Consider the following 15,599-nt stretch of genomic DNA (forward strand, 5'->3'; position numbering starts at 1 on the left):
GTTGGGATTCGGCCGCTCTCCGGAGTGACCGCCGGGATGTCCGGTCAGGATTTGGCCTCTTCCCAGAGTGACCACTGGGATGTCCGGTCCTTCCCGGAGTGACCGCCGGGATGTCCGGCCGGAATTTGGCCCTTCCCGGAGTGACCGCCGGGATGTCCGGTTGGGATTCGGCCGCTCTCCGGAGTGACCGCCGGGATGTCCGGTTGGGATTCGGCCGCTCTCCGGAGTGACCGCCAGGATGTCCGGTTGGGATTCGGCCGCTCTCCGGAGTGACCGCCGGGATGTCCGGTTGGGATTCGGCCGCTTTCCGGAGTGACCGCTGAGATGTCCGGTCCTTTCCGGAGTGACCGCTGAGATGTCCGGTCCTTTCCGGAGTGACCGCTGAGATGTCCGGTCCTTCCCGGAGTGACCACCAGGATGTCCAGTTGGAATTCGGCCACTTTCCAGAGTGACCGCTGAGATGTCCGGTCCTTCCCGGAGTGACCACTGGGATGTCCAGTCCTTCCCGGAGTGACCGCCGGGATGTCCGGTCCTTCCCAGAGTGACCGCCGGGATGTCCGGTCCTTCCCAGAGTGACCACCAGGATGTCCGGTCCTTCCCGGAGTGACCACCGGGATGTCCGGTCCTTCCCAGAGTGACCGCCGGGATGTCCGGCCGGGATTTGGCCCCTGCGGAGGGGCTCGGACGTTGCCGGGGACGTTTGCCCAGACTTTGGCCAGGCCGGACGGACGCCCCCGGGGCGGGGCCTGGGAGGGGCTGGAAGGGGGTGAGGGTTGTCCAAGGTGGCCGGAGGGTCATCCGAGGTGGTCCAGAGTGGCCTGAGGGTCATCCAAGGTGGTCCAGAGTGGCCTGAGGGTCATCCAAGGTAGTCCAGAGTGGCCTGAGGGTCATCCAAGGTGGCCTGAGGGTCATCCAAGGTGGTCCAGAGTGGCCTGAGGGTCATCCAAGGTGGCCTGAGGGTCATCCAAGGTAGTCCAGAGTGGCCTGAGGGTCATCCAAGGTGGCCTGAGGGTCATCCAAGGTGGTCCAGAGTGGCCTGAGGGTCATCCAAGGTGGCCTGAGGGTCATCCAAGGTGGTCCAAGGGTCATTCCAGGTGGTCCAGAGTGGCCTGAGGGTCATTCCAGGTGGTCCAAGGGTCACTCCAGGTGGTCCAAATGTCGTCCATCGTGGTCCAGTGTGGCCTGAGGGTCATCCAAGGTGGTCCAGGGTGGCCTGAGGGTCATCCCAGGTGGCCTGAGGGTCATCCAAGGTGGTCCAAGGGTCATTCCAGGTGGTCCAGAGTGGCCTGAGGGTCATCCAAGGTGGTCCAAGGGTCATTCCAGGTGGTCCAGAGTGGCCTGAGGCTCATCCAAGGTGGCCTGAGGGTCATCCCAGGTGGCCTGAGGCTCATCCAAGGTGGTCCAAGGGTCATCCAAGGTGGTCCAAGGGTCATTCCAGGTGGTCCAGAGTGGCCTGAGGCTCATCCAAAGTGGCCTGAGGGTCATCCCAGGTGGTCCAAGCTCCATTCAAGGTTGCCCAAATTCCATCCGAGGTTGCCCAAATTCCATCCCAGGTGGTCCAGGATCCATCCGAGGTTGCCCAAGGACCTTTCGAGGTTGCCCAAATTCCATCCCAGGTGGCCCAAATTCCATCCCAGGTTGCCCAAGCTCCACCCGAGGTTGCCCAGGGTCCATCTGAGGTGGCCCAAACTCCATCCAAGGTTGCCCACATTCAATCCCAAGTGGCCCGAAGTTCTTGCCAGGTGGCCCAAGCACCACCCAAGGTTGCCCAAAGCCCACCCGAGGTTGCCCAAGCTCCACCCGAGGTTGCCCAAAGCCCACCCGAGGTTGCCCAGGGTCCATCTGAGGTTGCCCAGGGTCCATCTGAGGTTGCCCAAAGCCCACCCAGGGTTGCCCAAACTCCACCCGAGGTTGCCCAAAGCCCACCCGAGGTTGCCCAGGGTCCATCTGAGGTTGCCCAAACTCCATCCAAGGTTGCCCAGGGTCCACCTGAGACCACCACGGCTCCTCAGACCCCCAAAATTCCCAAAAAAAATCCCCCAAAAAATCCCCCAAAATCCCAAATCCGGCGACTCCGCCCCGAAGCACTTCCGGGGGGTGGGGGAGGGGCCTTGGACCTCCCCCTCCCCCCCCTCCCCAAAATTTGGAAAAAATGGGAATTTTGAGGGATTTTTTTTTTGGAATTTTGGGAATTTTGGGGGTCCCGGAGCCCTCCCAGTGCCGGAGTGGAATTTCATGGTACCACCGGGACCTCCCGGCTCTCTTCGCACTTTAAGACGTCCCCGAGATCCCAACCCCGGACACAAAAATTCCCCCCCAAAAAAGGTTCCAAATCCCAAATTTCCCAATTTTGGGAGTTTTGGGGGATTAAAAAAAAAAAAAAAAGGAAAAAAAAAAAAGTGGGAAAAATTGAGAGAAATGCAAAAAAAATTGGGGAAAAAAAAAAAAAAAATTCAATTTTTTTTGGTTAAAAAATGGGGTTTTTTTAATTGAAAAATCTGATTTTTCCTTGGAATTTTTAGGGGATAAAAAGAAAAAAAAAAAGGATGAAAAAAAAAACTTGGAAAAATTGGGGAAAAACAACAAAAAAATTATTTTTTTGGTTAAGAAATGGGTTTTTTTTTCCATTAAAAATCTGATTTTTCAGCTGGAAATTTTGGGGGGATTTTTTGGGGGGATTTTTTTTTTTAAAAAAGGGTGAAAAGAAATCCAGAAAAATTGGGGAAAATGCAAAAAAAATTGGGGAAAATATGCAAAAAAATTCAAATTTAAAAAAAAAAAAAATTTGGATTTTTCCCTGGAAAAATGAGATTTTTCAGCTGGAGATTTAGGGGGAATTTTGGGGGATTTCTACACAAAAAAAAAAAAGTGGAAAAATAGGGGGGAAATGTAAATAATTTAATTTTTTTTCCCTAAAAAATGGTTTTTTTTCCCTAGAAAAATCAAAATTTCCAGCTGGAGATTTTGGGGGATTTGTACACAAAAAAAAAGTGGAAAAATTGGGGAAAAATGGAAAAAAATTCAATTTTTTTCCAAAAAAAAAGGGGATTTTCCCTGGAAAAATCCGATTTTTCAGCTGGAGCTTTTGGGGGAATTTTGGGGGATTTGTACACAAAAAAGGGGAAAAATAGGGGGGAAATGTAAATAATTTAATTTTTTTCCCCAAAAAAAAGGGTTTTTTCCCCAGAAAAATCAAATTTTCCAGCTGGAGATTTTGGGGGATTTGTACACAAAAATGTGGAAAAATTGGGGAAAAAAATGCAAAAAAATTCAATTTTTTTCCAAAAAAAAATGGGGATTTTCCCTGGAAAAATCCGATTTTTCAGCTGGAGCTTTTGGGGGAATTTTGGGGGATTTGTACACAAAAAAAATGTGGAAAAATGCAAAAAAATTCAATTTTTTTTCCAAAAAAAAAGGGGATTTTCCCTGGAAAAATCCGATTTTTCATCTACAGGAGCCTTTTGGGGGAATTTTGTTGCCGGGAGGGGAAAATCGAAGGAAAATCCATCAAAACCTGGGAATTTGGAGCCGTTTTCCCCAAAAAAAAACCCCAAAAAAAGGAAAAATTTCAGGGCCATTTTCCCTCCTTTTCCTGCCACGTTTTGGGGCAAGAATTCTGAATTTTGGGGTTTTTATTTTTGGGTTTTTCCATCTTTTTTCCGTGTGGATTTGGGGCTTTTTTTTCCCTTTTAATTTTAATTTTAATTTTTTTTTGGGATAACCCCGAAGGAGAACGGATGGAAAATGGAGGAATTTCGGAGGCGCCGTAAATTATTCTTGAAATAATAAATAAAAATTAATTTAAAAAAAAAAAATTTAGAAAAAAAAACCCCAAAAAATTCGGAATTCTTGCCCAACCTCATGGAAAAAAAAAAAAACGCCGGGAATTTTTTCCGCCGCGAAAATCCGGAATTTTGGGGGATTTTTTTTGGGATTTTAGGGCCTTGAAAACAAAAAAAAAATCAGATTTTACAGGAATTCCTGCTCAGTTCAAGGACGTTTTGAAGGGGATTTTTTGGGAATTTTTGGGGCTTTTCCCGGGATTTTTTTTCGGGATTTAGTGCATGAGGATTCCCCAGGAATTGCCGGGAAAATGACGACGGAAGGAAGAGAAAAAAAAAAGAGGAAAGAAAAAAAGGAGAAAAAAAAATCACAAAAAAAAGAAAAAAAAAAGAATTAAGAATAAAACGAGGCGGCTGCGGAGATTTTTCCTTGGAAAAGGGGAACTGGGATTGGACTGGGATTGAACTGGGATTGGACTGGGATTAAATTGGGATTAAACTGGGATTGGACTGGGATTAAACTGGGATTGGACTGGGATTTAATTGGGATTGGACTGGGATTGAACTGGGATTTAATTGGGACTGGACTGGGATTGAACTGGGATTGGACTGGGATTGGACTGGGATTAAATTGGGATTTAATTGGGATTGGACTGGGATTGAACTGGGATTGGACTGGGATTTAATTGGGATTGGACTGGGATTAAACTGGGATTGAACTGGGATTGGACTGGGAAAACTGGGATTGGACTGGGATTGAACTGGGATTTAACTGGGATTGAACTGGGATTGGACTGGGATTAAATTGGGATTTAATTGGGATTGGACTGGGATTAAACTGGGATTGGACTGGGATTTAATTGGGATTGAACTGGGATTGGACTGGGAAAACTGGGATTGGACTGGGATTTAATTGGGATTAAATTGGGATGGAACTGGGAAAACTGGGATTTAATTGGGATTAAACTGGGATTGGACTGGGATTAAACTGGGATTTAATTGGGATTGGACTGGGATTGGACTGGGATTAAACTGGGATTTAATTGGGATTGGACTGGGATTAAACTGGGATTGGACTGGGATTAAACTGGGATTGGACTGGGATTTAATTGGGATTGGACTGGGATTTAATTGGGATTAAACTGGGATTGAACTGGGATTAAACTGGGATTTAATTTGGATTGAATTGGGATTAAACTGGGATTGGACTGGGATTTAATTGGGATTAAACTGGGATTGGACTGGGATTGAACTGGGATTGAACTGGGATTGGACTGGGATTAAATTGGGATTTAATTGGGATTGGACTGGGATTGGACTGGGATTTAATTGGGATTGGACTGGGATTAAACTGGGATTTAATTGGGATTGGACTGGGATTTAATTGGGATTAAATTGGGATTGGACTGGGATTTAATTGGGATTGGACTGGGATTAAACTGGGATTTAATTGGGATTGGACTGGGATTAAACTGGGATTGGACTGGGATTGAAATGGGATTTAATTGGGATTGAACAGGAATTAAACTGGGATTTAATTGGGATTGGGTTTAACTGGGATTGGACTGGGGTTTCATTGGGAATTGGGATTGAACTGGGAAAACTGGGACTGGGATTTAATAGGGATTGGAGTGGGATTGAATTGGGATTGGACTGGGATTAAACTGGGATTGGACTGGGACTTAATTGGGATTAAACTGGGATTGGACTGGGATTTAATTGGGATTGGAGTGGGATTTAATTGGGATTGAACTGGGTTTAACTGGGAGAACTGGGATTAAACTGGGATTGGACTGGGATTGAGTTGGGGTTGGACTGGGATTAAACTGGGATTGGACTGGGATTAAACTGGGATTGGACTGGGATTGAGTTGGGGTTGGACTGGGATTAAACTGGGATTGGAGCGGGATTTAATTGGGATTGGAGTGGGATTTAATTGGGATTGAACTGGGTTTAACTGGGAGAACTGGGATTGGACTGGGATTAAACTGGGATTGGACTGGGATTAAACTGGGATTGAACCGGGAATCCTCCCCTCCCCCACACCCTGACACGCCCCTTTCCTTCTGGCCACGCCCTCTTTACAACCTCATTAATATTCATGACCACACCCCTTCCCCACCCAAAATGGCCGCTAATAGCCCCGCCCCTTGACCACACCCATTGTCCAAGCCACCTGTCAATCACCGCAGCCCCGCCCCTCCCCTCCAACCCTGCACTCTGATTGGCTGCCGCCATTTTCCCCAAAAACGACCAAAACTCGAATTTTTCGCTTTCCAACGCCTTTTTTGGGCAGGGGGAGGGGCCAGGAAGAGGCGTGGCCTCTCCCCCGCTTGGCCACACCCCTTTACCCACCCTCAGCAGTGCTCTGATTGGCTGAATGCTCAGCCACGCCCACAGGAAAAAAGCCACGCCCCCTTTTGGGCGCCCAACGTGGGGCAGGGCCGGAGATTCCGGGGGCGGATTTTGGGATCCCGGAGGAATTTTGGAATCCTGGGGGGAATTTTGGGAATCCTGGGGGGAATTTGGGATCCTGGGAGGAATTCTGGGATCATTTTGGAATCCTGGGGGGAATTTTGGGATCCTGGTGGGGGGAGTTTTGGGAATCCCGGGAGGAATTTTGGGATCCTGGAGGGAATTTTGGGACATTTCCCCTCCCAAAAACGAGGCAAGAACGGCGAATTTCGGGGTTTTTTCCTCCCCAAAAAGCAGGAAAAGCTCCGGGAATTCCAGGAATTTTTGGGAATTTCGGGAATTTGGGGAATTTCAGAAATTTTGGGAATCCTGGAGGGAATTTCGGACTCATTTCTGACGATTTTTTTCTCATTTCCCCCCCAAAAACGAGGCGAGAGCGGCAAATTTCGGGCGCGTTTTTCCCCCAAAAAAAGCGGGAAAAGCTCCGGGAATTTTTGGGAATTTCGGGAATTTCAGGAATTTCGGGAATCCTGGAGGGAATTTCGGGCTCATTTCTGACGATTTTTTTCTCATTTCCCCTCCCAAAAACGAGGCGAGAACGGCAAATTTCGGGGTTTTCCCCCTCCCCAAAAAGCGGGAAAAGCTCCGGGAATTCCAGGAATTTTTGGGAATTTCGGGAATTTGGGGAATTTCAGAAATTTTGGGAATCCTGGAGGGAATTTCGGGCTCATTTCTGACGATTTTTTTCTCATTTCCCCCCCAAAAACGAGGCGAGAACGGCGAATTTCAGGTTTTTTCCCCCCAAAAAAGCGGGAAAAGCTCCGGGAATTCTGGGAATTTTTGTGAATTTTGGGAATTTTTGGGAATTTTGGGGAATCCTGGAGGGAATTTCGGGCTCATTTCTGACGATTTTTTTCTCATTTCCCCCCCAAAAACGAGGCGAGAGCGGCGAATTTCGGGCGCGTTTTTCCCCCCAAAAAAGCGGGAAAAGCTCCGGGAATTTTTGGGAATTCCGGGAATTTTTGGGAATTCCAGGAATTCCGCTCACAGCTCCTCGTCCAGGCCGTCGCTCTCGGCCGGGAAGTCGCCGGGGCGGACGCTCTGCGGCCGCACGAAGGCGCCGAACTTGGGGGGACACTCGAAGTAACGGCGGCCGCCCACGCTGGGAGATGAGAGATAAGAGATAAGGGATGAGAGATAAGAGATGAGAGATAAGGGATAATGGATGAGAGATGAGAGATGAGAGATGAGAGATAAGGGATAAGAGATAAAAGATAAGGGATAAGGGATAAGAGATAAGGAATGAGAGATAGGAGATAAGGGATAAGAGATAAAAGATAAGGGATGAGATATGAGATATAAGGGATAAAGGATGAGAGATAAGAGATGAAAGATAAGAGATAAGGGATAAGAGATAAGGGATAAGAGATAAAAGATAAGGGATAATATATGAGAGATAAAGGATGATAGATGATAGATAAGGGATAATGGATGAGAGATAAGAGATAAGATATGAGAGATAAGGGATTAGGGATAAGAGATAAGGGATTATAGATAAGAGATAAGGGATAAGAGATAAGGGATAATATATGAGAGATAAAGGATGATAGATGAGAGATAAGGGATGAGAGATAAGAGATAAGGTATAAGATATAAGTGATGAGAGGTAAGAGATAAGATATGAGAGATAAGGGATTATAGATAAGATATAAGGGATAAGAGATAAGTGATAAGCGATAAGGGATAATATATGAGAGATAAGAGATTATAGTTAAGAGATAAGGTATAAGAGATAGGAGATAAGTGATAAGATATGAGAGATAAGGGATGAAAGATAACAGATAAGGGATGAGAGATAAGGGATAAGGGATGAGAGATAAGAGATGAGGGATAATGGACCCCCCAAGATCCCCCCAAACCCCTCCAAACTCCTCCAAGACCTCCCCAAATCCCTCCAGGGACCCCCAAAATCTCTCCAAGACCCCCCCAAAACCCCTCCAGGACCCCCCAAAATCCCCCCAAAACTCCCCCAGAACCCTCCAAACACCTCCAGGACCCCCCAAAATCCCCCCAAAATTCCTCCAGGACCCCCCCAAAACCCCTCCAAGACCCCCCAAAATCCCCCCAAAATTCCTCCAGGACCCCCCAAAATCCCTCCAGAACCCCCCCAAAATCCCCCAAAAACTCCCCCAGAACCTTCCAAACCCCTCCAGGACCCCTCAAAACCCCTCCAAGACCCCCCAAACTCCCCCCTCACCTTCCATCGTGCTTGCCCAGCGGCTCATCGTAGCGCACCCCCACCCAAAATCCCGGCTTGAAATCCGTCTCACCTTCCCGGGCAAAAAAAAAAAAAAAACACCGGGGGAGGGAGGGGAAAAAAAACCATGAAAAAAAACCGGGAAAAGCACAAAGAGGTGACAAAGAGGGGACAGAGAGGGGACAGAGAGGGGACACGCACCCACGAAGGCGATGGTGCCCCTGCGGCAGGGCTGGCCGGGCACGCGAACCTCGCAGCGGGCACCGAGCGGGAGCGCGGCCGCGGCCGCCGCCTCCTGCGCCCGCCGCTGCTCCCGCTCCCGCTCCCGCTCCTGCTCCCGCTCCCGGTCCCAGCGGCCCCACGAGCGCTGCCGCAGGAAGGAGCGCACCGACTCTGGGGACATCGAGGGGACATGGAGGGGACATCAGGGGGTGGCACTTTGGGGACAGGGACACGCTGGTCCCGTTCCCGTTCCTATTCCTGATCCCGTTCCCGTTCCTATTCCTGATCCCATTCCCATTCCCGCTCCTGCTCCCGCTCCCGGTCCCAGCGGCCCCACGAGCGCTGCCGCAGGAACGAGCGCACCGACTCTGGGGACATGGAGGGGACATCAGGGGGTGGCACTTTGGGGACAGGGATGCACTGGTCCTGTTCCCATTCCCGCTCCCGTTCCTATTCCTGATCCCATTCCCATTCCCGCTCCTGCTCCCGCTCCAGGTCCCAGCGGCCCCACGAGCGCTGCCGCAGGAAGGAGCGCACCGACTCTGGGGACATCAGGGGACATCGAGGGGACATCAGGGGGTGGCACTTTGGGGACAGGGATGCGCTGGTCCTGTTCCCATTCCCGCTCCCATTCCTATTCATAATCCAGTTCCCGTACTTATTCCTGATCCCATTCCCGTGCCCGTTCCTGATCCCATTCCCGTTCTTATTCCTGATCCCGTTCCCATTCCCGTTCCTGTTCCTGGTCCCAGTGGCCCCAGGAACACAGGGACCCTGTGGGGACATCGAGGGGACATCAGGGGGTGGCACTTTGGGGACAGGGACGCGCTGGTCCCGTTCCCGTTCCTATTCCTGATCCCGTTCCCATTCCTATTCCTGATCCCATTCCTGTTCTTATTCCCACTCCTGCTCCCGCTCCCGGTCCCAGCGGCCCCACGAGCGCTGCCGCAGGAACGAGCGCACCGACTCTGGGGACATCGAGGGGACATTGAGGGGACATCAGGGGGTGGCACTTTGGGGACAGGGACGTGCTGGTCCCGCTCCTGATCCTGTTCCCATTCCTATTCCTGATCCCGTTCCCATTCCTATTTCTGATCCCATTCCCGTTCTTATTCCTGTTCCCATTCCCGTTCCTATTCCTGATCCCGTTCCTGTTCCTATTCCTGATCCTGTTCTCGTTCCTGTTCCCGGTCCCAGTGGCCCCAGGAGCGCAGGGACTCTGTGGGGACATCGAGGGGACATCGAGGGGACATCAGGGGGTGGCACTTTGGGGACAGGGATGTGCTGGTCCCGCTCCTGATGCCATTCCTGTTCTTATTCCTGTTCCCATTCCCGTTCCCGGTCCCAGCAGCCCCAGGAGTGCAGGGACTCTGTGGGGACATCGAGGGGACATCACGGGGTGGCACTTTGGGGACAGGGATGCACTAGTCCTGCTCCTGATCCCGTTCCTATTCCTGATCCCATTCCCATTCCTATTCCTGATCCCATTCCCATGCCTGTTCCTGATCCCATTCCCGTTCTTATTCCTGATCCCGTTCCCATTCCCGTTCCTGTTCCTGGTCCCAGTGGCCCCAGGAGTGCAGGGACTCTGTGGGGACATCGAGGGGACATCAGGGGGTGGCACTTTGGGGACAGGGACGCGCTGTCCTCTTGTCGTAGTCGCTCTTGGCCGTCTCATCCTCGGACACTTGGAACGTGTCCCCAACCCCCCCAATGTCCCCAATGTCCCCAACCCCCCCAATGTCCCCAACCCCCCCAATATCCCCAATGTCCCCAACCCCCCCAATATCCCCAATGTCCCCAACCCCCCCAATGTCCCCAACCGCCCCAATATCCCCAATGTCCCCAACGTCCCCAACCCCCCAACGTCCCCAAACCCCCTCAACGTCCCCAAATCTCCAATGTCCCCAACCCTCATAATGTCTCCAAACCCCCCAATGTCCGCAGTGTCCCCAACCCCCCCAAAGTCCCCAACCCCCCCAATGCCCCCGATGTCCCCAACTCCTCCAATGTCCCCAATCCCCACAATGTCCCCAACCCTGCCAATGTCCCCAACCCCCCAATGTCCCCAGTGTCCCCAAACCCCCAATGTCCCCAACCCCCCCAATGTCCCCAACCCTGCCAATGACCCCAATCCCCCAATGTCCCCAACCCCCCCAATGTCCCCAATGTCCCTAAACCCCCTCAATGTCCCTGATGTCCCAAACCCCCAGTGTTCCCAAACCCCCAATGTCCCCAATGTTCCCAAAATCCCAACCCCCCCAATGTCCCCAAACCCCCCACTGTCCCCAATGTCCCCAACCCCCCCAATGTCCCCAAACCCCTCCAAGGTCCCCGACCCCCCCAAATCCCCCCACTGTCCCCAATGTCCCCAAAGCCCCCAATGTCCCCAATGTCTCCAAAGCCCCCGATGTCCCCAATGTCTCCAACCCCTCCAACGTCCCCAATGTCCCCAACCCCCCTCAATTTCCTCAACTCCCCCCAGTGTCCCCAATGTCCCCAACCCCCCTCAATGTCCTCAACTCCCCCCAATGTCCCCAACCCCTCCGATGTCCCCGATGTCCCCAAAGCCCCCAAAGCCCCCAATGTCCCCAACTCCAAAATGTCCCCAAACCCCCCACTGTCCCCAATGTCCCCAAACCCCCCAAATCCCCCAACCCCTCCAATGTCCCCGACCCCCCCAAATCCCCCCACTGTCCCCAATGTCCCCAAACCCCCCAATGTCCCCAGTGTTCCCAAACCCTCCAATGTCCCCAATGTTCCCAAACCCCCCAGTGTCCCCAATGTTCCCAAACCCCCCAATGTCCCCAACACCCCCCCAATGTCCCCAATGTCCCCAAACCCCTCAATGTCCCCAATGTCCCAAACTTCCAATGTCCCCAACCCCCCTCAATGTCCCCAATGTCTACAAACCCCCAATGTCCCCAATGTCCCCAACCCCCTCAATGTCCCCAACCCCCCCAATGTCCCCACCCCCCCCCCGACATCCCCGATGTCCCCAAGGCCACCTGTCCTCTTGTCGTAGTCGCTCTCGGCCATCTCGTACTTGGCCACTTGCGTCAGGTCCTCGAACTGCCCGGCGCGGGCCCCGCTGCGGTCGGTCACCTGCCGTGGAGGGGGGGGTGGCACCGTCCCTCAGCGGGGCCATCCCCGCCTTGGGGACACCGCAGAGGGGACGGGGAGGGGACATCGGGGACACCCACGTGCACGCGGCAGCCGTCGGTGACGGGGTAGGAGCCCAGCAGGGCCTCGTCACAGTCCAGCGTCCCCAAGGGCTCGTCCTCGGCGCCGAACAGCTCCAGCTCCATGCAGGACGCCGGGGAGCCAACCACCAGCTCCAGTTTGCACTGGGAACGGGGAAATGGGGACACTGGGGACACTGGGGACACTGGGGACACTGGGAGTGGCACTGGGGACACTGGGGACACTGGGGACACTGGGAGTGACACTGGGACACTGGGAATGGCACTGGGACATTGGGAGTGGCACTGGGGACACTGGGAGTGACACTGGGACACTGGGAGTGACACTGGGACATTGGGAGTGGCACTGGGACATTGGGAGTGGCACTGGGGACACTGGGGACACTGGGAGTGGCATTGGGGACACTGGGGACACTGGGAGTGGCACTGGGACACTGGGAGTGGCACTGGGACATTCCCAGTCCAGCGTCCCCAAGGGCTCGTCCTCGGCGCCGAACAGCTCCAGCTCCATGCAGGACGCCGGGGAGCCAACCACCAGCTCCAGTTTGCACTGGGAACGGGGAAATGGGGACACTGGGGGTGGCACTGGGAGTGGCACTGGGGATGCTCGGGACACTGGGAGTGGCACTGGGACACTGGGGACACTGGGAGTGGCACTGGGACATTCCCAGTCCAGCATCCCCAAAGGCTCATCCATGCTCCAGCTCCATGTAGGACACTGGGCACGACACCAACAGCTCCAGTTTGCACTGGGAACAGGGAAATGGGGACACTGGGGACACTGGGAGTGGCACTGGGACACTGGGAGTGGCACTGGGAGTGGTACTGGGGGTGGCACTGGGGACACTGACAGTGACACTGGGAGTGGCACTGGGGACACTGGGGACACTGGGGATGGGATTGGGACACTGGGGACACTGGGAGTGGCACTGGGACACTGGGAGTGGCACTGGGAGTGGCACTGGGGACACTGGGGATACTGGGAGTGGCACTGGGGATGGCACTGGGGACGCTGGGGGTGGCACTGGGGATACTGGGAACGACACTGGGAATGTCACTGGGGACACTGGGGACACTGGGGGTGGCACTGGGGACACTGGGGGTAGCACTGGGAATGGCACTGGGGACACTGGGGACATTGCGGATGGCACTGGGAGTGGCACTGGGGACACTGGGAGTGGCACTGGGGGTGGCACTGGGGACACTGGGAGTGGCACTGGGGACACTGGGGGTGGCACTGGGAGTGGCACTGGGGACACTGGGGCATTCCCAGTCCCAGTTCCCAGTCCCGGTTTTGGGGGTCCCAATTCCGGGTCGGGATTTGGGGGTCCCAGTTCAGGTTCTGGTTCTGGGTTTGGGGTTCCCAGTCCCGGTTTTGGGGGTCCCGGTTCCAGGTCGGGATTTGGGGGTCCCAGTTCAGGTCCCGGTTCAGGTTTGAGGGTCCTGGTTTGGGATTTGGGGGTCCTGGTCCCGATTTGGGGGTTCCCGGTCCCGGATTTGGGGTTCCCAGTCCCAGTTTGGGGTTCCTGTCCCGGATTTGGGGGTTCCCGGTCCCATTGCCGTTCTCCTGGCCCGGTTCCCGTTATCCCGCTTCTCTTATCCCGGTCCCATTCCCGTTTTCCCATCCCATTCCCATTCTCCTGGTTCCATTCCCGTTATCCCGATCCAATTCCCATTCTCCCGGTTCCATTCCCGTTATCCCAATCCAATTCCCGTTATCCCAATCCAATTCCCGTTACCCTGGTTCCCTTATCCCACTCCGGTTTCCTTATCCCGCTCCGGTTCTCTTAGCTTGGTCCCGTTCTCCTGGTCCGGTTCCTTTATCCCGGTTCCATTCCCGTTATCCCGATCCCATTCCCATTATCCCGATCCCATTCCCGTTACCCCGGTTCCCTTACCCCGCGCCGGTTCCCTTACCCCGGTTCCATTCCCGTTATCCCGATCCCATTCCCGTTACCCCGGTTCCCTTACCCCGGTTCCATTCCCGTTATCCCGGTCCCATTCCCATTGTCCCGATCCCATTCCCGTTATCCCGATCCCATTCCCGTTAACCCGGTTCCCTTACCCCGCGCCGGTTCCCTTACCCTGGTTCCATTCCCGTTATCCCGATCCCATTCCCGTTATCCCGATCCCATTCCCGTTAACCCGGTTCCCTTACCCCGGTCCGGCTCCCTTATCCCGGTTCCATTCCCGTTATCCCGATCCCATTCCCGTTATCCCGATCCCATTCCCGTTACCCCGGTTCCCTTACCCCGGTTCCATTCCCGTTATCCCGATCCCATTCCCGTTACCCCGGTTCCCTTACCCCGGTTCCATTCCCGTTATCCCGGTCCCATTCCCATTGTCCCGATCCCATTCCCGTTATCCCGATCCCATTCCCGTTATCCCGATCCCATTCCCGTTACCCCGGTTCCCTTACCCCGGTTCCATTCCCGTTATCCTGATCCCATTCCCATTATCCCGATCCCATTCCCGTTATCCCGGTTCCCTTACCCCGGTTCCATTCCCGTTATCCCGGTCCCATTCCCATTGTCCCGATCCCATTCCCGTTATCCCGATCCCATTCCCGTTACCCCGGTTCCCTTACCCCGGTTCCATTCCCGTTATCCCGATCCCATTCCCGTTACCCCGGTTCCCTTACCCCGGTTCCATTCCCGTTATCCCGGTCCCATTCCCATTGTCCCGATCCCATTCCCGTTATCCCGATCCCATTCCCGTTACCCCGGTTCCCTTACCCCGGTTCCATTCCCGTTATCCCGGTCCCATTCCCATTGTCCCGATCCCATTCCCGTTATCCCGATCCCATTCCCGTTAACCCGGTTCCCTTACCCCGCTCCGGTTCCCTTATCCCGGTTCCATTCCCGTTATCCCGATCCCATTCCCGTTACCCCGTTCCAATTCCTGTTACCCCGGTTCCAATCCCGTTATCCCGGTTCCCTTATCCCGGTCCAGTTCCTTATCCCAGTTCCATTCCCGTTATCCCGCTCTGGTTCCTTTATCCCAGTCCCATTCCCGTTACCCCGATTCCATTCCCGTTATCCCGGTTCCCTTATCCCGGTCCAGTTCCTTATCCCAGTTCCATTCCCGTTATCCCCCTCTGGTTCCTTTATCCCAGTCCCATTCCCGTTACCCCGGTTCCATTCCCGTTATCCCGGTTCCCTTATCCCGGTCCCCTTATCCCGGTCCCATTCCCCCGCTCCGGTTCCCTTATCCCGTTCCCGTTATCCCGGTTCCCTTATCCCGCTCCGGTTCCCTTATCCCGGTTCCCTTATCCCGGTCCGGTTTCCTTATCCCGCTCTGGTTCCCTTATCCCGGTTCCCTTATCCCGGCCCAATTCCCGTTATCCCGGCCCGTTCCCGGTCCCGTTCTCCCGTTCCCGGTACCTTGAGCTCGGCGATGGTGAGCGCGGGCGAGAAGCGTTTACAGGCACGGAAAGCGTTCAGGGAGCTGCTGACCGCCAGCCACACCGGGCCCGCCCCGGGCCCGCCGCCGTTCATGGCTCCGGTACCGACCGGGCCCTGCCGGTACCGCCCGACCGGAACCGAACCGGAGGCCCCGGACACACCCAGGCTCCTCCGGTAGCTCCCCGAGCCCCACCGGGAGCCTCCGGGAGCCTCCGGGAGCCTCCGGCTCTCCCGAACCGGGACCCCCGAACGGTTCCGGGCCCGCCCGAACCGGAGCCGCTTCTGGAACCTTCACGGGCCGCCACAGCCGGGACCG

General features: G+C 54.1%; 2 protein-coding genes across 5 annotated transcripts; one reads left to right on the forward strand and one right to left on the reverse strand.

Moving 5' to 3' along the window:
• Positions 1 to 7: 7 nt before the first annotated feature.
• LOC128802257 (splicing factor 3A subunit 2-like) lies at positions 8 to 2,777 on the forward strand. Of its 4 annotated transcripts, none has more exons than XM_053968529.1 (3): positions 8 to 1,177; positions 1,355 to 1,700; positions 1,743 to 2,777. In XM_053968529.1, exons 1-3 carry the CDS (start codon positions 1,156 to 1,158, stop codon positions 2,491 to 2,493), a joined length of 1,119 nt encoding a protein of 372 aa, XP_053824504.1. In that variant the 5' UTR covers positions 8 to 1,155; the 3' UTR covers positions 2,494 to 2,777. The 4 variants fall into 4 exon arrangements, with proteins under 4 accessions (XP_053824504.1, XP_053824506.1, XP_053824505.1 ...); XM_053968531.1 differs by having other exon boundaries at positions 1,953 to 2,777; XM_053968530.1 differs by having other exon boundaries at positions 1,355 to 1,679.
• A 4,415-nt stretch (positions 2,778 to 7,192) lies between these two features.
• TBCB (tubulin folding cofactor B) lies at positions 7,193 to 12,045 on the reverse strand. The gene is made up of 5 exons (XM_053968560.1): positions 11,880 to 12,045; positions 11,685 to 11,781; positions 8,656 to 8,847; positions 8,455 to 8,527; positions 7,193 to 7,359 (listed from the first exon to the last, which is right to left on the reverse strand). Exons 1-5 carry the CDS (start codon positions 11,982 to 11,984, stop codon positions 7,242 to 7,244), a joined length of 585 nt encoding a protein of 194 aa, XP_053824535.1. The 5' UTR covers positions 11,985 to 12,045; the 3' UTR covers positions 7,193 to 7,241.
• Between the last annotated feature and the right edge of the window lie 3,554 nt (positions 12,046 to 15,599).

This window comes from Vidua chalybeata, chromosome 35 (genome assembly GCF_026979565.1).
Source record: "Vidua chalybeata isolate OUT-0048 chromosome 35, bVidCha1 merged haplotype, whole genome shotgun sequence".
Lineage (NCBI taxonomy): Eukaryota > Metazoa > Chordata > Aves > Passeriformes > Viduidae > Vidua > Vidua chalybeata.

Coding starts and splice junctions, on each gene's coding strand:
- LOC128802257 (XM_053968528.1), top strand. CDS start 1,156: ATGTCGTCCATCGTGGTCCAGT. Junction 1,178..1,354: donor GTCGTCCATCGTGGTCCAGT/GTGGCCTGAGGG, acceptor GGCTCATCCAAG/GTGGCCTGAGGGTCATCCCA.
- TBCB (XM_053968560.1), bottom strand. CDS start 11,984: ATGGAGCTGGAGCTGTTCGGCGCCGAGGACGAGCCCTTGGGGACGCTG. Junction 8,528..8,655: donor GGGCACCATCGCCTTCGTGG/GTGCGTGTCCCC, acceptor TTGCCCGGGAAG/GTGAGACGGATTTCAAGCCG. Junction 7,360..8,454: donor CTGGGCAAGCACGATGGAAG/GTGAGGGGGGAG, acceptor CTCATCTCCCAG/CGTGGGCGGCCGCCGTTACT.